Source organism: Streptopelia decaocto (assembly GCF_964273445.1).
Source record: "Streptopelia decaocto genome assembly, chromosome: 1".
NCBI lineage: Eukaryota > Metazoa > Chordata > Aves > Columbiformes > Columbidae > Streptopelia > Streptopelia decaocto.
In genome coordinates this window covers 74,235,032-74,258,715 of record NC_138663.1, presented here as the reverse complement: position 1 = coordinate 74,258,715, position 23,684 = coordinate 74,235,032, and the positions used below count along the sequence as shown (strand labels likewise).

Sequence of the window (23,684 nt, the reverse complement as noted above, 5' to 3'; positions counted from 1 at the left end):
ATTATTTTAAAATTGTCTCACAGCTGCATCTAGATATTGGCCTGCTGGGGTGTAAAACGTCCTTTGGCTGCAATAGGGTCTTTGTGCATGGATCAATGACAGCGTATGACCCCTGCTGAGTAGCATTTCTTGAGTCACAGAGAAAGGAAAAATGGTGCTTGCGTGGCGTCATCGGGCTGAGGTACTCCACTTGTTATGGCCTGGTTTGAATGATAATTTATGAAGCATGGAAATTTTTGTTTTGAACAATTATTGCTGCCAGCTGGTGGTTATTCTCTGTTTGTTCTACATTATTATTCATTGTTCACTCATTTGTGTGTGTGTGCATGTTTTGTATTGTGGATCCATCGCATGCTCATTTTTTCATGACAGACATTTAGGCTTCTTGCAGTTGCCCACTGACGACTGCAGTTTTCAGGTGTGCACCTTAATATTAGATGAGAGGCAGAGGAATGTAATAATTTAGAATGAGTAATTCAACAACAGCTATCACATGCACACACTGTAACAAAGAATGCCACAGTGCTGTGTCAATGTTCTTGTGTCCATTATAATCTTGCAGCACTTCCAAATAAAAATTGGAAGCCAGTTACTTACACAGAAAAATAATCTTCACCTCTTCAGCTCTCTCACCACCACTGGCTTTCTGTGCCTGCAGAACGTGACAGAAGAGGATTTGGCAGGTGGTGCTGAGATGGGACTTTGCCCAGAGATTTCCATTCTTTGGTGTGATTATGCAATCACTGCACAGTCTCACTGGCATCAACAGCTATTAGGCACCAGCTGCATAATCAGGCATTTACTGGAAGAGGTGGAGAGGAAGGCAGCCACATGTTTGTCCCCTGTATTCTCTAATGGTAGAGGATGAAACAACTGGAAAAAGGATTGTATGATTTTTTTATGTGCAGCTGTTGGTTCATGTTTTCTGACAGCTCTGTAAGTCTGATGAGAATGTAATGTTAGGAAAATGCAATGTTTGGGTCACAACAACCCCAGGCAGTGCTACAGGCTTGGGGAAGAGTGGTTGGAAAGCTGCCTGGTAGAAAATGACCTGGGGGTGTTGATCAAGAGCCAGCTGAACGTGAGTGAGCAGTGCGTCCAGGTGGCCAAAAAGGCCAAGAGCATCCTGGCTTGTATCAGGAATAATGTGGCCAGCAGGATTAGAGAAGTGATTGTGCCATTGTACTTGGCACTGGTGAGGCCACTCCTTGAATCCTGTGTTCAGTTTTGGGGCCCTGACTACAGTAAAGACATTGAGGTTCTGGAGAGAGTTCAGAGAAGGACAACGAAGTTGATGAGGGGTCTGGAGCACAAATCTGATGAAACGCAGATGATGGAACTGGGGCTGTTCAGCCTGGAGAAAAGGAGGCTGAGGGGAGACCTTATTGCTGTCTACAACTACCTGAAAGGAGGTTGTAGCATGGAGGGTGTTGGTCTCTTCTCCCAAGTAGCAAGTAATAGGACAAGAGAAAATGGCCTCAAGTTGCCAGCTTTGAAAAGAAATATACACTTAGGTGAGATGAATCCCACTGTCAGACTTCAGCTGGTTATATATTAGTGACTTGTATAAGCTCATTTTCCAGCATAATGACAAAAAATAAATACAAGGAAGCTTCCAAGTCATTCAGTCCATCCTAAGAGAGGTGGGATGATTACCCCTCTGGAAATGCCTCTTTCAATGTGTTCATGAGGATGCCTAAATAACTAGTAGATGTTTGACTTTTAGATGGCTACATTGACTTAGGTTAATTCTGCTCTTTATCACCAGTCAAGATTTGCATAAATTGATCTTCCAGGTGTTGGATCTTTTTCTGCCTTTGTTTGCTACATTCTTCTATTATCTGAAGTCTCCTTGGCACAAAGAATTTACAGCCTGGGATCAAATTGCCTTTTAATGCACTTTTAGCCTTAAGCTTCTTAAACTTCTCACAGTTTGACAGACTTTCCGAAAGTCAAATAAGCTCTGCAGCTCTTTTCTGAATGTTTTCCCATATGCCATTAGATTTTTTTCTGCTACAGGCCCTAATGAAGGTGACGTTTCCCTCTAGTAGTCTCACCACTAAGTAAGATGACAGTTCCTTACTTCTAATTAGCATCATCTCCTCTTTACACACTCAAGAATTTTGTTAGCTTGCTTAGCCATCATACTGTATAGGAAACTGGTGGTGGGTTATTACCTATTGTATTACTGGATATTTCAAATGGTTTCAGGATGTTCTATATCAGTGATGCCTAAAACAGAACAGTAGAGAGTGAGTTATGTCCTCGTTTCTACTACAGAACAAAAATTATGCAATCTTAGTGTTGTGAGACAGGAATTTTGTTGCCCAGGTGTGTGTGCTAAGTTTCAGATACCAAACCAGAGTGTGGTATTATCAGCCTTTAAGAGCTAGACTAAAGCCTGCTGTGTATTTGATCTTTGTAATGCATTTTCAAATTTTTATACAACTAAGGGAGAGGCAGCGGCAAAAGTTTGTGAATCCTTTAATGACCATCTTCTCCTAGATAGTTTACTAGAATCTTGCCAAAGCACTAGATTACATGATGCATTGTGTGAGAAAGTCACTCATATGGTCTCCTCATAGCATGTCACGTCAGGTGCAAAACCCAAGTAGAAGAATCTGTGTTCACATACGAGTGTGTGTAGAGCAGGCTGAACCTGGGACTGCTGGGCCCCAAACCTACAGACTTACACATGCCTCCACAATCCCAGAATTACTGCCTCCTAGATATGAAGGAGATACGATACTCTGGAAACTGCAATACGAATGAGACTGGGGGTAGGGAATCAATTTCTTGCTTTTATGGTATTACAAGTTTTACAAAGTTTTACGCAAATTACAATAACAGAAGTGTTGTCAGATACTTCCAGAGTGGCCCTTAGTAACCAGATAAGCTTTTCTGTCTCATCAGTCAAATGGAAATAACAGAACTTGACTATCTCACATAAGCACTGTGTGGCTAAACACACCACAGACTATTAGTACTCAAAAAGCAGTGCTAACTCCAGCTACAGCCAGTAGTCAGGAGAACTTAAGAAAGAGAGAGAAACCCTAGCCAATCCCCTAGCTAATTTTCACTAATCTTGTATTTTAAACATTCTACACCATGTTTGTGCTAATCTAAATGGAATAAAGCAAAAAAGAAAACAAGGCACGGATTGCCCACACAGGTAAAATTTATTAGTGATTACCAAAAGATCAGGATTTACAATGGGAAGATATGGATTACTTCTGTCACTATCCCAACGCTTAACAAGCTCTTTTTCTGTTATCTCACTTGTCTCTAACTCCTCCAAAACCTGTCCCTTACAGCCAGCATTATCTTATGAACTTACTTAGGTATTTCACATCGTTGTTGGACTGCCTCAGGTATTTTTGCCTTATGTATTCCCAGGGAAAAGAGAGGAAGAGTCAATAAGAGCAAGAGTTTGCAAAATGCTGAACCAAATTTATTTTTGTTTTCAATAGTGTCACAGTTAGGTTGTATTTTTAACACATCCACAAAAATGCATCCACATTTTTGTCTTCTTTTAGTTGTTCATGCGAACAGTGGGGCCGGTTTAATTGGGATGTCATTTTTGCTGTGAGCTCTGAGAGGCTTCAGTGAACAGTAAAAATGAAAATGTCAACTCCCAGTCCTTCATGTACTTTTATTTAAAATGTCTTAAAATGTAAATTAAGCAGGTGTTTTTTTCTAGACTATTTCGGTTATTAACATCAGAGATGTTTGGGAGGTTTTTGGTGGTCAAAAAGGGGAGATACTGGCTTCTTTCCAATCACAGTTTCTTCAGAACTTTTTAGGCGAAACTGTGCTGGAGATGAGCTGTTACCATGAGAATGACAAAAGGTGCTGGGTTCAGCAACTCGCTATGACTCATCACTTTTCAGAGATGAGAAGTTGGGAATGCAATAGAAAATAACTTGCCTCCCTTGTCTGCATGACTGATTAAAATCTGTATCACTAATTAAAGTGGAATGTAGCTAATGGCTGTTTAATTAATTTGCTGTAATTTTTGATGAAGCTCATTGCTATTACTTTTGCACATGCTGCTACAAGATAGTAATGATTTTCAACAGAAAGAAGACAGCCTGTGTAGCGTGTGTCAGCTCTCAGGGCAGCATCACTTTAATGACTGCAAGGAATTGCTCTAATACAGAATTCGCCTCAGAGATATGATTAGCTAGTTAATACACAGGATTCCAGTAACTATGAAGATTCCTTTGGGCATAAACTACTCAACTATGTACTAAAGAACCAGTCCTTCAGAAAGAAAAATTGTGTAATAGCTGGACCTTGTCCTCTTTTAGATTTGAGCCCATCAGTTCTTGTTCTGCCAGGTGATCAAACGAATCACTGTGCAAACACCTTCACATTGCTGCTTTAAAGACTTACTGTAAATGGTTATGTCTCCACAATCATTCCACCTTTGAGGTTCTTTGGAGCCTAAGTAAAGGTTACCAATACATACAAACACCAGGAAACAGATTACCTTATTGGGAAGTAAAGTGAGGTAGCTTATTTATTTCACATGTAACTACTTCTTACAGTAATTTATACCCTCCTGTATGTTATGATGGGTGCCCACTTTCCACCTTTTATTCCTTTGATGCTGCTCTGTGAAGGCTACACAATGTTGTGCTGATCAAACAGTTTTCTGTGATGTTTAAAGCAAAGCATCTCACTTGTTCTGTTTTGGGATCATGTTATCACCTGACGTGGGACCAACATTAACAGCATTTCTGGTGGTGTTCCAGTGACATTTACCATATTCCTGCCGCTTAATGTCTTAAACTGGATTTAGCTCTCTAGCATTTCTGGTTTCCAATACATTATAATAGTGAATCTCAAAGTCTTTGCAGACGCATGCTTTCTTTCTGCAGTGAATAGATCTTCACAATGATTGCTGTAGATACCTGTGTATATGTATTTATGACAGTGTAACTTCTCCAAAACCTTTGAAGTTCTTCCAAATTGTTTCCTGATTGACATCAGCATTCTCTCATGACTTACTGAACTGTAAAATGACTTCAATGTTTTTCAAATTTCAATCCTTCTTGATCTATTTTGCTTTTGAGACTTAAACAGCCATATACCTGATATTTTCCTAATGATGAACAAACTGAGTGTGTCTAATTGCTGGCCTTTTCTTGAACTGTGCAGTGAAACATCATTATAAAACCAAGGTCATACAAACATGTTTTATCACTTTTCTGATGAAATGCCTAATTGCTTGCTGCAATTGTTGTCTTCATCATGATCTAATCAGGGAACAGTGACAATACAAGTAATGATGTGGTAATGATGTGGTAGATCCTTGACCTCAGATCTCACTGCAAATAATCGTCTGACATTGTTACCATTTATGGTCATGCGTTCAGCATTATCAGATAAGTGTTTGACATTTGTAATTTTCCACTTGTTGTCTGGAATTCCATAGTATGCCATTATTTCATGTAGAAATTTTAGCATAGTCTAATATATTTTCTGCAACCCCATAAAAGGATTATTTATTACCTATGGCTTTCTATTTAACAGTAACTCAGAGAGTAATACATTGATCCATGCAGAACCTTCAGCTCCACTACTTGCTTGTTCCTCCTTGTGTTAGGTACTTATCTGTTTCTTGGTGTCCAAAATATACATTGGAGTTGATTTTCCAAGACACTGAAAGCAACGGGATTTTACTTCAGGGACTTAATTTTTTTCTTCTTCTCACTTCTGTTAAGAGCACTAAGTGTACATAGATGGTTCTTTTGCAGTAGTTCTCTGGGGCATGACCTTCTTAAAATGGACAGTATTCTGTCCAGCGCTTTACTTCTTTTCTTTTTCCTTTTTTTGAAAAAGTGCTTTCTTTCATTTCAGAACTCTTGAGTTACGCTAAATCTCCTAAAAATCGTGTTGCAACTTTGCATAAATACATGAATGCTCATCTGTTTAGATCATGAACTCCAGCTCCTTAACACCTCCCCTTTTCTTTCTTTTACCACTTGCAATCTGTGGCTGATGCTGTTTATTCTCCCTGCTGTTTCCTTGTTCATCTGCCTTATTTAGTCTCTAGAAAATTAAAAGCAATTAGGTGAATTTTATCAATGTAATAAAAGTTTGGTCCCTGCCAGATAAAACTTAATACAGCTGTGACTGCGTAATTCAAGACAATACATGGGAGCTATTCACTGCTTCATACCTTTGCCTTTGCCACTCTAGATCCAGCTACTCTCAAAAGCATGTCAGAGATGACTAGGCTGATTGTCAGTTACATTTGTATTTACAGAACTATATCAGAAGTGAATGTCAACATCTGATGTAGCTTTTAAAATGCAAACATGAAAGTGAAATCAGCCAGCCTAGACACCTTTGATGTGCTATTGAGAGACATGGCCAGACTGTATGAATGTACGTGGGTCTGGAGCTCAGCTGTTACACTCAGTTGTACTTGGAAAGTGGCTGGGGCTGTTCTCAGGTTTCTCTGTGATACTTCAGGACCTAAGTGAGGATCTTTAGAATAACGTTGTGTCCTGGTTTTGTTAAAAAACAAGTTTCTCTTTTAGTGAATTTGCCTGTCAGCTAAAGCTTTCATATTAGCTGCACTTTCCTGGAGAACCAGATACATGTTTTGGTAAACATAGCAATGGAATGCGAGGTTATTGATAATGAATTGATGCACCTCTCATAAGAGGGGCAACGAGAAACAGCTGACCAAGAAACTAACCAACTGCATATAACATCACATTCACGTGAATACTTCATATAAAAGTGGGAGATCACGAGGAGCTCGTCCCTTTTTTGCTTATGGCCGACATTAGAAGAGGACCTTGCTAGTCGTCCCTGCGAACTCAGGCCTAGTGACAGACTGAATCCAGCTCCGGTTGGCTGCAGAGTCCAGTCCAGGACTTCAGGTGCCGGCTTTGCAGTTGTTGGGACTTTCAAGATTGGTTTTGTATATTTTGCATTATTTTCTCTATTCTTATCAGTAGCATTAGTAAAACATTTTTAATTTTTCAAACTCTCTTCTCTCTGTCCTTCTTTCCCTCCTGATCGTCTGTCCTTAGTGGGAAAGGGGGAGAGGGAGGGGCTGAAGGAGGAAGAGGGAGAGAGTAGGTTAACAATACAGCTGCCACGGTTTTATTGTCACCCCGCAATCAAAACCCTCGACACGTTGCTATTTAATTTTTCAGTGCATCTATAAAATGTGTAAAACATGCATGTGCTATTACGACTACTACTGAGCATCTGGCACCTAAAAGGATAAAAGGGGTAGGAGTTTTGTAACTACTAAAATAACTAGAGTCTTTTAAAATTAAGTGGTTTCTATTGCGACAGAGAAGACAGAATTGGTTGATAAAAGTTGGGATGCCACACTCATTCCTGTGAGTGATGCTATGATGTTGTGACATTATGAAGTGCAGTTGTGGGCTTAATTGGAGTCTTCTGATTTCACACAAATTTTACATAGCTATCTGCTTCTTCAGTAGTGGTATTCTGGCTTTGTTATAATGTAGGTGAGCTAAGGATCTCTATGCAAAAAATTCTACTCAAAATATATAGGAATTTTAAAAAATTTAAAAATGGAAGATGTTCAGAACTGGTTTCCAGTGTTTTTACTGGCGTTCATTTCTCAGTGTGCAGAGCTCATTTAGCAATAGTCTTCAGATTACTCACTTTTCTTCTAATCGCTATTTTCCGACAATTCATTACTACATTTAAATCACTTCAACTGTACAGTCCATATAAAAGAAAGACTTTCATGAAGCTGATGGATGTGCCAGTCCTAATTTGATGGAAAGGCTGAGAAACAGCTAAAATAGAGAATATCAATCAACCCATATCCGTTGAATCTGCAGTTAACAAGAATGTAGAGAAATAACTGTTGCAATATGGTGTCTATAATTTACACAGCAAATGAAAAAGGAGAATAAGGCATGAAATGAACAATATATATTACATATATATCAACAGAAGACACTGTGTCTGTCAATATACACAAGGATTGCCTATACTCAGATTGAGATGGACAGAAACCTTGCATATTGGCTTAACTTCACATGCTAAGAGTGAATTTCTAAATGCAAGAAAGAAAGAAAGCACTCACTAACTTGTGTATCTTGAATTATTTAAATGCTAAGGATGAAATTAAAACCTAAATCTTCCCCTTTATTTGCATGATTATAGTACTGAGTCAAGTAAACAAGGCTTGGAGCATTGCCAATTTTGATCTGTTTGCTTCCAAGCCCACCATCTATTTGTGCTCTGGGTGTCCTGCTCTGACATAGGCAGGAGAAGGGATAGGCAATGCAAAACCAGTTTCACCATCTGGCTCTTCTAGGAGCAAAGTCATTTCTTTATCTTTGCTTTTGCTTTTAAGCAATTTCTGTTTTTACTGTTATGCCATTCCTAGCAAACAGATAAGAACATTTAGAAGAAAACACATTCATCAATATCTCTTATTCTAACCCAATATACTTAGAAGGAAATAAAGGCACACATGTAAATGTAGATGTTGCCCAACACACTTCATGTCTGTTACCAGACAGATTCTCCAGATGACGTTAATTTCCAGACAGTTCTTTCATAAAAGCACTAGATGAGTGTTGAATTTTATTTCTTTCCATCCTTTTGAAAAACACTATTTGTGCTCTGCTTTGACATATTTATTCTGAGTATAATATAAAAATCTAGGTAGGGGCTGTAAATTAAAAATATGCTTTGCCCTATGATGCAAAATTTTGCATCTTTAAAATAGTATCATCTTATTCCTGTTTAATGGTGATTTTGCAAATGTAAATTTGAGATCTTTGTTATTTTCAAAACACTTTTCTTAAAATGGAAGGAAGTAGATTTTGTCCACTTTGTTACTGTAAATATCCCATTACAAGAACAGCCTCTGCACAAAACCCTCTCACCACCCCAGATCCTAAAGTTTTCGGTGGACTATGGCCATGTTCACACTGCACAGCCAACCCACTTCGGTGCCAATGTCCTGTTTCAAAATTTGGTATCAAAGGAAATTATTTCATGTAGCCTTTTTAGCCACCAGCAAAGTATTCCCTGCGTTTTTTGCACAGTTGCTGTGGACATGCTCAGTTACCTGCTGGCTTCTAAACCCTGCCAATATTTTTATAGGCTTTTTTCTCTCTTTGTGCTTTGGTAGTCATTTGAAGAGGTGTCAAGTAGCAGGTGAATAGCAGCGGCCTAAAACCTATTCTACTTGTTGTCTAGAAGACAATGTGACTCAGAGGAATTCACAGCAAGAGCAGATCGCAGCATCTAATAAGGGGAAGTAAAATAGGCTTGCCTTTGTCTAACCCATTCCAGCTGCATAAAGGAAATAAGCACAGGCTTACCCTGCTGGGCTGATACTATTCCTGCTTCTGGACAACAGCAGGTTTCTGAAACTGAGAGTCATGTAGCATAACATATATGATCACATACAGTGCAGACATTGCCTCTCTGTCCTGTTGTGCAGAAAGGCAGGGAACAGAGCGGCAAAAATTAGACTTCAAGACAGTGTTCCCTGTGATTTGCATCCTTGATAGAGGTGTAGAGGAGCTTAACATCATCAGAGCAAGGCAGAGAGATCATGTTCATCTGTTCCCCTGTCATATCTGGAACACAGTACGGTCACGGAGAATCTGGAGAAACTCTGCCAGGCTGCCCTGGCCCACACTCCCTCTTCTGTGATCTTCCTAGCTAGTCTGACCTTTTTTAGTTGTTATTAACAACAATCCAGTGGTTGTGAGAACAAGTTTTTTCAGTAGTCAGGATTTTGATTCCTCAACTCACAATATTTCTGGTTTGTATTTTGTTGAGCAGTAGTAACAATTTGCCTCCTGTTTGTTGCTGTTTGATCTCCAGCTGTTAGAAGTTTGCTCAGGCTAACCAGACTGTAGGTTCTTACATGGACCAGTGAGCATGGAGGGGCCCAGCTCATGCACCTCAGCGATGACCTGGAGGAACCACCACAACAGTTAAGATTATTCACTTGCAGTCTGTGACGGTGTTTGGGTTGCAGAAGGTACATCCACCAGGACCTTCAGACCACACAGGCCTTTGGACAGCCCTCAGATGGTTTCCATACTAAGGAAGAAATCAACATTAGTTGGGCTGCAAAATCCAGACACTACATGACGAAGCAACATTCTAAATCGGGCTCGATGTTTCTGAGATTAATGATTTTCCTTCCTGTCCTTGCACAACACTGCAAGCCCTCTGCAAAGCAGCCTGCAGCATGTATAATGGATTCCAGGCGTCTTTCGTTATAATAATATTATGGCTATACATGGTCCTCTTTGTCTCAAGTAAATAATAAATTGATCTGCTACAACAAAATGTTTAAACATCTTGGGGATGATTCTACCCGCTATACACTATGGCTTGCTTGATTTTTCTCTCTGACATATCTGCTTCAGTCATTGATTTCATTGCCAGTTCACAGCATTCCAACTACAACAAGAAAAGAAATTATAAAATAAAAAGCACTTACATATTTTTTTTTAAATCGAGGAAGATCCCAAACTGCTTTACAAATTATGGGTTAATCCTGCCATCTCTCTTGGGATAGTTTCTTACACTGTCAGTTCTCTGCAATAAGGATACCTAAGGTCTTTGGTGTTGCTGAGATTCTTGATGTGCAACAATCAGTTTCCTATTATCATCATGTAGTGTCTTCTAGAATGGGCAGGTTTTTTTAAAACTGTATTAGAATAAATGTAGTGCAGGAAGCTAACAACTTCAACAGCATCTGTCATCATGAAAACCTGCAAACTGTTTTGCAAAATGTTTTTAACAGTATTTAAATTTTTATGTTCTGGGATATATGCATATCTCACAGGATTAAAAAAAAATAAAACTATTTTGTAGTTTCAAAAAGCTCACCTGATAACACCAATATGTATACACATAAGTGTGTTTGTGAGATGCTAAAGAAAACTGCTTTTTTCTGTACAGAGGAAAAAGCCAGGATAAGTTTAGGACACATTAAAAATGCCAACACAAACTGAAAAGTTCATTTTATAGACTGGAAATCTGTTGTTACCAAAGCAGCTGGTATCATCATCTAGAATAATTGAAATTCAGGTATGTATTACAAAAAGATATGAATAGATGAGGCAATTTTAAAACCAAAGATGGAAATAAAAAACCCAGTTACTTCACTGCACTTCACTGGCAGTATAATTGCATTTTGAGAAGAGAGTACTGAGGTCATTCGTCAAATACGGACAGTGGCAGAACCGGACTCTGAAAGAATACCTAATTTTTAGATGGCAAAATGACCACATTTTCATGTATATAACCTGGAGATTATCTAACAGAGAAATAGATAGCCAGGCAACCTCCTCTTACTCTCTGCTGTCTTAGCACACAAGCCTGTCATTTTCCGAGGGAGCTGTTTACTTAAAAACCTCTTTTACATGCTAAACACCTTGGCTGTGATCACCAGTGCCCACTACCTTTTTCTCCATATTTTTAATGTATCCAACTCACACTGAGTCATCTGTGCACTCAGTTAAGGGGTTGTGAATTTCAAAAGTTGCAGGTTACAAGTATGAAAATATGGCATCTCTTGTAGTGTTTTACATGCTGAAATACAAGGGATACATATGGCTTTGCTAAGGAAACATCTACTTATTTCTTCCATTGAGCAGTGAAAGGATTAGGAAAATAAGAAACAATTTTATGGGCACTGAGGGGAGCACGGACAGACAGTTCACTGGGGAAGGGGTGAGGGTTACTGGAGCGACTTATCAATGCTCATTTCCTGCGAACACAGGGAAAGGAGCATATGGGATATGCTCACCTGATCCTAACATACATTCTCCGCTTAATGCTTCAAAAAAAGCAAAGAAACAAAACAACAAAAGTCAGTTATGGAAAATGACCAAGAATCCTTCATGAATTATTGAATAGTTTCCTTCAATTTGTAATGTATGGCAGAACTACCAAGTGGTATAACCAGGTTAATATTTTATACATATATATGTTCATGAAGTCATGATATTTCTCTATATACACACATGCACATACACATGTATTTAGCTAAAATGCAATTATTGTACTACAAATGTTGGTCTTAACCTCTATGGCAATTCTAACTGAAGACTGGGAAATCAATGTGCAAAAATGCTGAAGGAATTAGAAGAAGAAAAAAGGAGAGAAGAGGAAGAAGTAGTAAAAAGAATAGTGCCTACAACTGAGCACAGGCAGGTTTCTATCTTAAGTAGCACTGTTAGACCCTTCTGTTTGGAGAAGGCCTGCTAGAAAGGTCCTTAATTCTGATCTGTACTGGATACACCCAGTTCTGGCTACTATGCAAACAACTTACTCTTTCATTGATCCTTGTCCCCAGTTGAACTCTCACTACCTTTCCTGTTATTAAAAATCTTTGACCCTATTTGCTCTAGATTTACACTTAGAGAGCAAGTTATGAAATAAAACAACTACTGCTGTCTTCATCACGTCTGTAACACAGTGCTATCCAAAGGTTTCAGATCAAGGTCAACGTTGTGGCTTTACACGCTCTACAGCTTTGGGAAGTGCTGTCACCTTTTTCACCCCATTCATTCTTAGATCACTTTATTTTGCCAAAACTCACCCTTCTGGAACACTTTTGAAATACACTAGTGACTCTGTATCCTCTCTGCCCTCTTCCAAATCTTTATGCCAGGGGCATCAAACTCATTTTCACCGGGGGCTGCATCAGCCCCAGGGTTGCCTTCAAACAGCCAAACGTAATTTTAGGACTGTATAAATGTAGTTACGCTGTCTTGCCAAGAAAAAAGTCCCTACCCTTCTTGACACCTTATTCAGAGCATTGTTTTATTCAGCTCTCTTCCTTTGCTTGTGTTTGGTAGAAACAGTCCAAATACATTCAATACCATTTTGTCTCATGGCTATCAGTATTTAGTTTCTCCTATTTATATTGTGTGTTCTACCTGCGCCTGAAGTATCCTGTCTCCCATTTGGTCTGGGTTTTTTTTGGCAGGTTTTGTTTTGTAGCATTTAACTTTACAGTAGCCTACTTGTGTCACCCTGTCAAATGAGATCAAGCTATGCTTTTTTGGCTATGCATATAAAAGAAACTAACCTGGTTTTTATGTTGTTTCTGTGTCTCATGTCACAAACAGTGTGAAGCTACTTCAGTGTTGCTATTTATACAATCCTTTAAAACCAGACCAACAGATAAATAGATACACACAGCAACTAGTCTTCCACACGAGATTAAAATTAATTTCATGACTGATGTAGAACAAAGATTTGTAGTTTGTTTGTACCACAGAGTTGTAAAGCTATTTAGCACTGAAATACAGCAGCATCCATTTTTCTGAGAACAGTATTAAAAGATGACTTAAGATATTCTGGAGTAAGAAAACACTCAGTAAGACAGTTCACAATATAAAGAATTATGTGCTAGAAATAGCGCTGTTCAGCCTGGATTTGTGGGCACTTCCCAAACACAGGTGAGAGTTTTCAGGCTGCAAAACAACAGAGTCAAAAAAAATGTCACAATATGGCTTAATTTACTTACCAGGCAGATGTACTCTGAAAAGACATCAGGGGTGGGCTTAAAGCATCTCCTTTTAAAGTATGTACTGTCTGTGATGTTTGAGGCTGTGGCTGAGTTTGAGGCTGTGTCTCTGGCTGAGGCTGTGTCTGTACTTGGCTTGGGTCCTGAGCAGGATTAATCCATCGGCTCTGTCCCTGTGTCATCCACTTTCCCTGGATTCCCCACCGTGCCAGGTAAAATTTGCAAATATCATAGTTCATTGAAGAGTAATATAAAAGGTCCAGTACCAGCAAGATCACCACAAAAAAGCCATAGATCCACACTCCTAACAGTGCACTGTAGTTGCTGTGAAAAACAAAGAAGGAAAAACAAAAAAGTAATCTCATATATCAATAATAGCAATCGTGTAAGTTTACCAAGGTTGGTTGTTTCATTAATTATATAAATATAATATAAAGATGGATGAAAAAAACCCAACTTATTCTAAAGCATGTGTAATGAAAAAACATTTATTATTTCAATCTAAATACTGATATTTGCGTGACACGGGCTATTTTTAAAAACTAGGTCTCCCTGTTTTAGGAATATATTATTTATCCCTCTCATCTGTGTATTTATATCAGCACATAAATTTGGTGTACAATTAGCTTCAGTGCTTTAAAGCGAGACTACTGACATGGCTGATGGCTCCTCTGTCTTATTCTGCAAATCCTTACCCCCAGAGAGTCACCCTACTGATAGTGATAGGGCATTTATGAGAGTGAGGCTTAACCACACAAAAATATGCTGTAATAGTGGAGACCGAATGGTATCTATACTATTGAAAACACTCACTGCTGACACACATTATAAAACACTTATCTTAAAATACATTTAATGTGCTTGAATTTTCCCTGAATTTAACAACTAACTATTGCTGGATGCAGAAGATACTAGTAGAAGTATATGCTTCCAAGAACAACTGCTAAAGATCCCTTAGTTTGCTGGTAATAAATTTAGGAAGGAAGGAAGGAAGGAAGAACAAGATTGACAAGATCATATACAATATATTTCACAGGAAGGAAAATAAGTACTACATTTCACTGTATATGTTGGTGTAGTTATAATGCATATATATATATATATATATATATATATATATATATATATGTATATATATGGGTAAAGGCTGCTGACCAGCTGCTGACATGGTACATGGAGCTGTAACAGATGACTCAAGATATTAAAAGAAATGAGGGAAAAAAAGGGAGGAGAAGGTGTGAGGGGTGAAGAATTTGGAGATCAGAAAGGGGAAGAAGTGCTGAAGTTCTGCCAGAGATGCAATATAATTAAAAGAAAAATGACTGTCAGGTGTAAACGCAGTTTGGATTGGAAACTGTGTTAGTGGGGAGGATGAGGTCAGAAGAGAGGGGAAAGAAATGGGCAAGAATGAGACTTAAGAATACACAAAGGCAGCTATCTAGACCTAAGGGCTAATGTGGAAGTATGTGTAGAGGGTCTGTAAAAAAGAGATCAAGCAGAAGGGATACCAGTAAAAATGTCATTACGAAGACAGTTTTGGAAAAAATGATACTGAATTAATAGGTAGGCAATCCCCAGTTCATCAAGCCTGAACTTAAATGAATAAAATTGAACACACACACACACACACACACACACACACACACACACACACACACACACACACACACACACACACACACACACACACACACACACACGCACACAACCTTGCTCTCCTTCATAGACATGCAGAGAAACTTTGAGGGAATTGTATTTTATCAGAATATTGATCAAAAATAGAAATGCTGTGAGAAGAAAGAAGGCTGAAAACACATATTACAGACACAAGCCAGAAAGATATTCTGACATTTTTAAAAACATGCCTTTTTGGATCTAAAACATTTCAAGTCTCTGCTTTGAACTTTCATTTCCATTTAAACTTTTGTATGACTTTCATTTTATACTTAAAAAAAAAAAATAAATCAGGATTTGAAGCAGGAAATCAGATAAGAAATCAGTATTTTTATTTCTGTGTTGCTGCCCATCAGCACTTAAGGAGACTGATTCTCCTCTCCAGGGAATTATTTTTCCAGTACACTTAGATTAAGTGAGGTTCTATAGCAAATAACTGTTAAGTAACTAGAGGAAGGCCAGACATGTTAACAGGTCCCTTCCTGTGTAACTTTAGACTATGCAAGCCCAGGATTTTCAAAAAAGTTCAGTAAATCTCCATGAGGATTAGAAGTAGGCAAAATATGTTGCTTCTGAAAGCTCTTAACTCAAGAGTCTTGGCTCTACTGAAGACTTACACGTCTGCCTAACTTCACACAACAGTGTGTAGACCTTTGTAATGCAGTAAGATCTTTGCAGTCCAGGCACTTGAAAATATAACAGGGTCTGGTTAATCCAGGCTTCTCAGCAGTGCTACTCTTGGCTTTCAGTGGATTTATTCCTATTGGGGTAAACTCTTCTATTTTCTGCTAATATAAATAAAAGGGAAGCATAGGCTGGAAAAACCAGGAAGAAATCCACTGTAACAAATCTTGTTCTCCATCACTGATGCCAACAGGATCCATTTTACACATAGGTGAGCTGTATTTGATCAATAGTAAGAATGGAAATATTAAAAAACATGTTATTTTTGTTTTGGCAACATGAGGGTAGGAACACTTCTTATAGTTAACTCAAAATAATTTGTTTGTATTTTAGGTATTCAGTTTCACCTGTCAAAATTTTGGTTACTGAAATTTAGAGCTATTTTGAGTGATCCAATTTAAAGCAACAATTTATTAATCATGCCATATGTGAGTTATCCATCTGCTCCTTCTGAATAACATCTGTTTCTCACAAGTACAAAAATGAAAGATTGCTTTATTTTAACAGACAGTAGGACAACAGCACTATCAAAAGGGCCTTGTGAAACAGCACAAGCAAAATTAATAAGTAGTATGTTTTGTACATAAAGGGAAATTCCACGCTTTGATGTTTTCTGTTTCTCAGACTATTAAGATAGCAGAAAATATTGATTTTGCTGATGGCTACTACTTGTAGTAAAAATTAAAACTTCCCTACAAATTAAGATGATGTCTTAATTAGAAAATAAACAATCTTACTTGCACTGAATAACAGTAAGGCCAGAGGCATAGAAAAAAAATGGGAATAAAAAAACTCCTAGGACTTGCTTTGACTCTACCAAGGTTCAAATTATAAGTGTTTGTTCCTTCACAGGGACAATCAAGTATAAGTTCTTTTGGTGTGGTTGTGTCTCCCCTCCCCTTTGCCAGCTGGAAACCTCGCCCTGCCCTTCTAGTGCTCTTGCCCCTTCCAATCAGTCATTTTGGAGCTTTCTGTTTAGGTTCAACACGAGGTTTATCAATATAACACTGAAAGTTACTTCAAAAGCCATGATGCCCAGTTCTCTGCTGCTGCTGGCACACAAAAACGAAAGCGAAATCTGGAGTAAAAGTTACATGACAATTTCCTTTTACCTTCTCTGTGAAACAGGATAATTCACAGACCTATCAGAAAAGCTTAGTGCCTCATTATTTTAAGATACTTTGTCTTCTATAGAAATATGATGTATACATCATATAGCCTTGATATGAAGCCCACTTGTGTAAATTGAAAGATCTGCTTTGACTTCAGGGAGCCTTGAATTGGGCTCTCTGAGAAGAAGAAATACTTCTATCGTCCATCTCCTCCTAGTCCATCTACAGAATCCTGCTTAGATTTATCTAACATCCCTACACACAAATGAAGACAGGTTTTTGTTTTTGTTTGTTTGTTTGTTTGTTTTTTAAAGTATCATTCTTACCCATACGATTCCTTCCATCTAATTCATTAACTTTTTGAGATAGATGACAAGCAGGTTAGGACAAGGCTATATTTTTTTTAGAAGAGTTTGTTGTTTTTTATGTGCAGCACATGAGCAGAAAATAATTCATTTGGGAATTCAGGCTTAAAAAAAACAACAAATCAAAACAATTGCAGCAGAATTCTACAGCTGCAGAGCTTAAATGTGGGCAGATGGCCATGGAAACTGTTTATTTGCCTATTCTCCTTAAAAGGGGCTGTTACTTGCAGTAGTAACACTTTTTAAGTGTTGCCCCCAGGAAACACAAGCTGACACCCTTGGCAAATGCCTTGGTACTTCTAACACTGAGGAAATCTGTGTAGTTTTTGCATAGACATTTTAGATTTTCCTATTTTGTCTTTACTATCATCTCAAGGCCTTTGCCCAATCTTGTGTTTTCCTGTGGAATCTGTTACTGTAGTATCTAAGAGGTCTTCCCAGCTAAATTACATCTTTTTGCAACAGTTGGTAGCAGAATTGACATTTTTTTTTTCCTTTATTGTAAATATGACGTTCTTGGAGATCTTTAAGCAAATGCCAGCTCTGCAGGGGACATGCTGCACATAGAGAAAGATAGTATTATTCTACCCTCGTGTTGCTTTTGGTGCAATGTTGTAGCATGGCATGCAAAAGCCATTCAGCCCTGAAAAACTGGAATAAGAGATAAGGAAAAACATGGAATAAGAGATAAGGAAAAACATGGATGCATTACAGAGTGCCATAACACAGTTCCAGTATCAGATAAAGGACCCCCAGCATAGTACTACTGCTAATAATCCACCAAAATATGCATAATAGAAAACCAAAGAGTGCATGAATACTAGATTCAAGTGAACACTACTTTTTAAGAACAGTTAAACAACTTATTAGAGAAAGTTTTACAGAAAAATACTTTGGGTGGCAGAATTTCTCTTGTCTGTTAAACATCACTGGTATTTCTATTTTCAATACTAAATGAATTGCTCACGTTCAAAAATATTACAGACCAATTAATCTGCATGATTGCAAAGATATAATAGCCTAGCATTCTGCACTTATCAAAACATAGGGATCTTTAGTTATAGTAACAGCAAAAACGTAAATAAACTTTGCTATATTGTGTGACTATATAAGACAAATGCATTTTTTTCAGCTGTGTCATGACAAAGAAGTTACAAATCACTAATTTTTTCCCCTCAACTGTATTATAAACCAAGAAATTTGTTTTGATGATCACAAGAATGGCTGGGGGGGAAATAGACCAATTAAGAATATTGAAATAAATCAAATAATAATATTGAATCACTCTTCCCTGAAAAGTATAATCCTTTTTTTTTTCAGTTCATTGCTGTTCCCATATCCTAAATCATCCTCCCCAGCCACAGTACAACAGGTTTCATCAGAAACTTTTTCAGTGGTGTGTGAAATTAGATCTAAACAAAGAGCTGATTTTGTTATTGTAAAGTGAACCCTGGATGAATGAGAATCCAAATAAAGTTAAATTATTGAATATGTTAAATAAAATCAGACTGTGTTAAATAAGGTGCTTTTTACAATAGTTTTAATGTAGACATCTAGGCTTCACTCTTTCTGCCCCTCCACAATACGGACGTTATCAAGAGGTTTTCTAATGACCTCAGTGAGCCCAGGGTGGGAAGATCTCTCTCCCGATCTCACTACATTGGTGGAGTTTTAAGTGGAAACTTAGCACCTCTTCATTTTCCTGGCCCTAACTGATTTATTGAAAGTGATGTATCAGGAAGTTACAAAAAGGCAATACCGGTGCCACTCTTGCATTTCTCTAAGCTACATCTCCAGAAGCTTTTTATTGTATTTAGCATGATTTTGCATACCTTGGCAAAAGATCAGCACATAGCACACGTGTGTACACATACAGATGTGAGTGGACATGCAGCGAATGCAGGAGGCAGAGAAATGTTCTACATCCCAGGGCGTATTTTGCAGTCAGACTGTGCCTGTTCTTTGTGCATGTCTGCTTTGGAAAATGGCTGATTGTTGGTGAAAGGAAGAACAGAAGGGCCTTACCTTGGTGAGCTTTAGCCATGGCTTTACAGAGTAGCTGCTGAGACACTGGAAAAAGCCTGAAGCGCTGGCTTGCTACTTGGCTGAATTACAATTTGCCAGTAGCATCCCAGACTCTGTGATGAAGCTGCCTGTTAGGCAGACTGGGCTGCTCAGCAGTGTTGGTGCTGGGTTTATGGAACAGTAAAGGAAGAATTAAAGCAAATTCGCTGTGTGCAAAACAGAGAACTGGAAAAGTGTGGGGGAAATAGCCACACTAGTCCACTCTTGAGACTCTTGTTTCATCACTGTTCCTGTCTTTGTGACTACATGCATAGCCCTTCTGTACTGAGAGTCCTGTGAGGGCCTCTCTTCAGGCAGACATTTAATTCCTGCTGTGGTAGCATGGTCATCCCAGTAAATAAATGAGGAGCACATCCTACTTTTACCATGGAGTGTACGTAGAGTATGCCTTGCATAGGGGCACTGGGACACATGATGACGCTATGGTATAAACTCCATCAGGTTACCTAGAGACACGTACATTGGCAGAGCTGGGAAGTCCCAGGTGAGGGTGCTACCACTTTCTAGGTTGTCCAGATTGCACAAATGGTGGAGAAAATGGGTGGCCTTTCATGGGCCTGTTAGGCTTGAAGTGTGTCCCCAGTGTTCTGTGTGATATATTCTCCTGGTGTTCACAGAAGCACTACAAGGCCAGGGCAAGGAAATTTCACCTCAAGGCCACAGCTGCACATGCAGTAACAAGACAGTATAGGTGCACATTGATTTTATAGTAGTAGAGTCTATTTTATCTTTCTTTTACACTACACAGTACACAGATTTCTTCATACTAGGTGACTGTCACTTTAATGCCCATAAAGTTAGAGAATGCAACTTCTACATCTATGCAAGATTCAAACTTCTCTGGGCAGAGCTGTATGACGGGTGGTTGTTAAGGAAGACAAGAGTTTGCTGAGTCCATAAACTGTCTGCTGCTGGATGCAGTTAAAAGAGCCACTATCAGTATTTCAGCACCATAGTCTCCTAGCAGACTTACACCTGCTTCCATAGGAATGAATGACAACACAACAACTGACTTTTGCACCATGGAAGAAAATGCTAAAAACCATGTTGTAAATAAAAATCAATAGACTGGAATTTCAGTTGTCTTTAATCTGCCCCTTCCTTGGCCTGGAAGGGCTGGATGCCAAAATAAAATGGCAGGGGGAAGCAGAAAGATCAGAATTTGACCTTGGGGGTTTATATCAGCTGAACATCATCATCTGCACCCAGAGAAATTGCAGCAAATGAGTGTGGCCACAATATCAAATACTAATAGGGGACAGATCACAGGTGAAGATTTTGTTGTTGTAAATAGGTAAATGGTAACAAAGCTCTATGTGCTACTTATTGGCTCTTTAGAAGAAAAGTTATTGACAATTACCTGAGAGGACAGGCCCCAGCAGTACATGGGAGTATCCCAGGGTAAGGAGACCACACAATGTTGGTGTATAAGCAAATACATTCTGTTCTCCAAGGTCAGTGATTACAAGAGATTTATGTTCAAAACATGAGAGATTCAAAATAGTACATTTGTGTTGATATGGGAAATGTCAGCTCACTCCTTCTCTCCCCTACAGACAGCTTTGAGGTTTATTTTTACTGATACACATTTAAACATAATTTAGATCAGACTGGGATCAGGAGAGAGACTTTTGTAACTTTTATGTGTAACTTTATATTTGTTACATTTATCTGAAACTTTTACATACATGCTCTCTTAGCAATGTTTATAGTTCATGTCAAAGCAAAGAAAGAAAAGCTGAAATTTCCTTTCTTTTAGGAGTTCGCTAACAGCAAAAACCTTCTAGTAATGTTTCTCTGTATGTGCAATTGTGCTAATTGCTTCCACCATTAAGTACACCTTAGACTATGTTATTAGACCAGGAAGAGTTTGGTGAAGAGTACTTTAAAACTCATTTACTTACTTATGCATATATCCATCTGCGTTCCCTGTTAAGTTCATCTGCATAACAGTCTGAAATTCTGTCTCATTGCAGCAGTATTTAAATACTGTGTTGTTATGGTGACAGCAAAAGATGTAAGATTTATTGTCAGAAAGACGGGGGCAGTGAAAACCAAAGTGGTAGCGACCTTTGTAGTCCGTATATGGCTCACAGACCCGAAAATGTGCAGACAACACTGTAAAACAAAGAACAATATTGGCTTTGTGAGTCACTTGTGTTATCTGTATGTTATGAACTATAATTTTCATTGGTTAAGCTTAAACAATTGTTGTTTGATTTCTGAAAAAACATTAATATTTCAGAACTTTCAACATCATAACATTTATCACTAAAAGATTTCTATATTTGGCCTCTTGTATTTTGACTTTTATTGTTACTATGTTTCTGATTAATATTATTTCTTTTAATAGAAGAGAAGAAATGCCCTCCATGTGAGGAAGCACAAAAATATTTAGGGAAGCATTTTCATACTGCTGTTACAAATATATGGATATCCATAACGACCCAATTATGTTCACATTTGGTTTTCCTGGGGTGACTTGTTGGATGGCACTCAATTTAAAGTCACTGTTCTTGACAGAAAAGTATCTTCTCTACTGTAAAGGTCATTAATTGATAAGGATTAATTCTTCCAGAAACTAATTACAAAACAGTATAACAGATCTGAACAGCTTTGAATTTGAAATAGATAGAATTAATAGAAATACAGCTATTCCTGGGAGTTCTTACATTTCTTTATTAAATTATCATGTAATGTGTTTATTACATCTCTGAGAACATTTTTACAGGAATATGTCACACTGATTTCACCTTCACTTTTCCTGAGGGGAATAAAAAAAAATAAATGAGAGGGAGAAAGGAAGGGGAGAGAGAGAGGGAGAAAGGAAGGGGAGAGAGAGAGGGAGAAAGGAAGGGGAGAGAGAGAGGGAGAAAGAAAGGGGAGAGAGAGAGGGAGAAAGAAAGGGGAGAGAGAGAGGGAGAAAGAAAGGGGAGAGAGAGAGGGAGAAAGAAAGGGGAGAGAGAGAGGGAGAAAGAAAGGGGAGAGAGAGAGGGAGAAAGAAAGGGGAGAGAGAGAGGGAGAAAGAAAGGGGAGAGAGAGAGGGAGAAAGAAAGGGGAGAGAGAGAGGGAGAAAGAAAGGGCGATGCTCTCCATATATATTGTTTGAATGCAGACTTGAGGCTGACTGTTGTGTGGTGACAGGCACACAGTGGTTACATGTACATGGTAAAACTGTGAGCAGATGCAAACTCTCTGACTGTGCTTTAAGCCTACAAGTTGCAGACAGCTCTGACTTGGAAGCTGTGCAATCATCTTAGTTCTCCTGAGCTAATAAACCATGCAGAGGAGCAGGGTATAGATCCCTTCCAGGACAGTGATAGGCAACTGCACACGAATTTCTGGTTCATCTGAAAAGTCTGTTAAGAAAAAAAACCTACAGCCAATATTTGGCTCCACATCCTGCCAACATTTTAAATGATTTATAGTTTGTATTATAGCAGGCATCATGTAAAACTACATGAACCCCCAAAGGCTTTACGCTCTAAGGAAAGTGAAATGTAGAAGTCAAGAGTCTGAACACTCTTAGCAGTGAAACACTTTGACTCTGCTTAGAGAACAGAGGCACAACAATGCTGTGGGTAGCTGCACTTCATAAGGTTACACCAATTAATAAAGCCCTTTCCTGAACTCTCTCCAGTAGCTTCATCTCCCTCTTGTACTGAGAAGCCCAGAAACGGACACAGCCCTCCAGCTGTGGTCTCACCAGTGCTGAGAGGAAGGATCACCTCTCTCGACCTACTGACAGCACTCCTACTAATGCAGCCACAAAGGTAAAGAGCTTTCCAGCCAGCTGGCCCCCAGCACATACTGGTGCCTGAGGCTGCTCCTCCCCAGGAAGGTACAGGCCTTGGCACTTCCCCTTGTTGATCTTCACGGGGTTCCTGTGAGCCCATTTCTCCAGCCTGTCCAGGTCCCTGAGTAGCAACAACTCTGTGGTCTATCAGTCACTTCTCCCACTTCCCCATGAACAGGGAACTTGCTGAGGTTGTAACCTGTCCCGTCCTAATTTTAGTTTTAACTATGTATCATTTGTTTTGGGAAAAGTTACATTTAGAAAATAAGGGAAGAGACATGGCATGGGAGAAATTCACAAACAGACCTTCAAATAGAACTTTTAACTAATTATTTGATTTCTAACAAGAACAGGAGCCTCATTCAGTTACTTAATACAGGTCTCCAGTACCACCTAAAACTTCCCTAGGCTGTTCTGTCTGGTATATCCAGCTTTCAGTGGAG

At 38.7% G+C, this 23,684-nt stretch overlaps 1 protein-coding gene across 1 annotated transcript in view; it reads right to left on the bottom strand.

Annotated features, from left to right (window-relative positions):
* The window catches only part of SHISAL1 (shisa like 1), an 82,110-nt gene that overhangs the window by 12,455 nt on the left and 45,971 nt on the right, over window positions 1-23,684 (bottom strand). The window contains exons 3-4 of the mRNA XM_082066504.1: window positions 21,350-21,563; window positions 13,526-13,849 (exon numbers count right to left, since the gene is read on the bottom strand). Of these exons, the coding sequence (XP_081922630.1) occupies window positions 13,526-13,849; window positions 21,350-21,563 (538 nt within the window). The remainder of the gene's footprint in view (window positions 1-13,525; window positions 13,850-21,349; window positions 21,564-23,684) is intronic.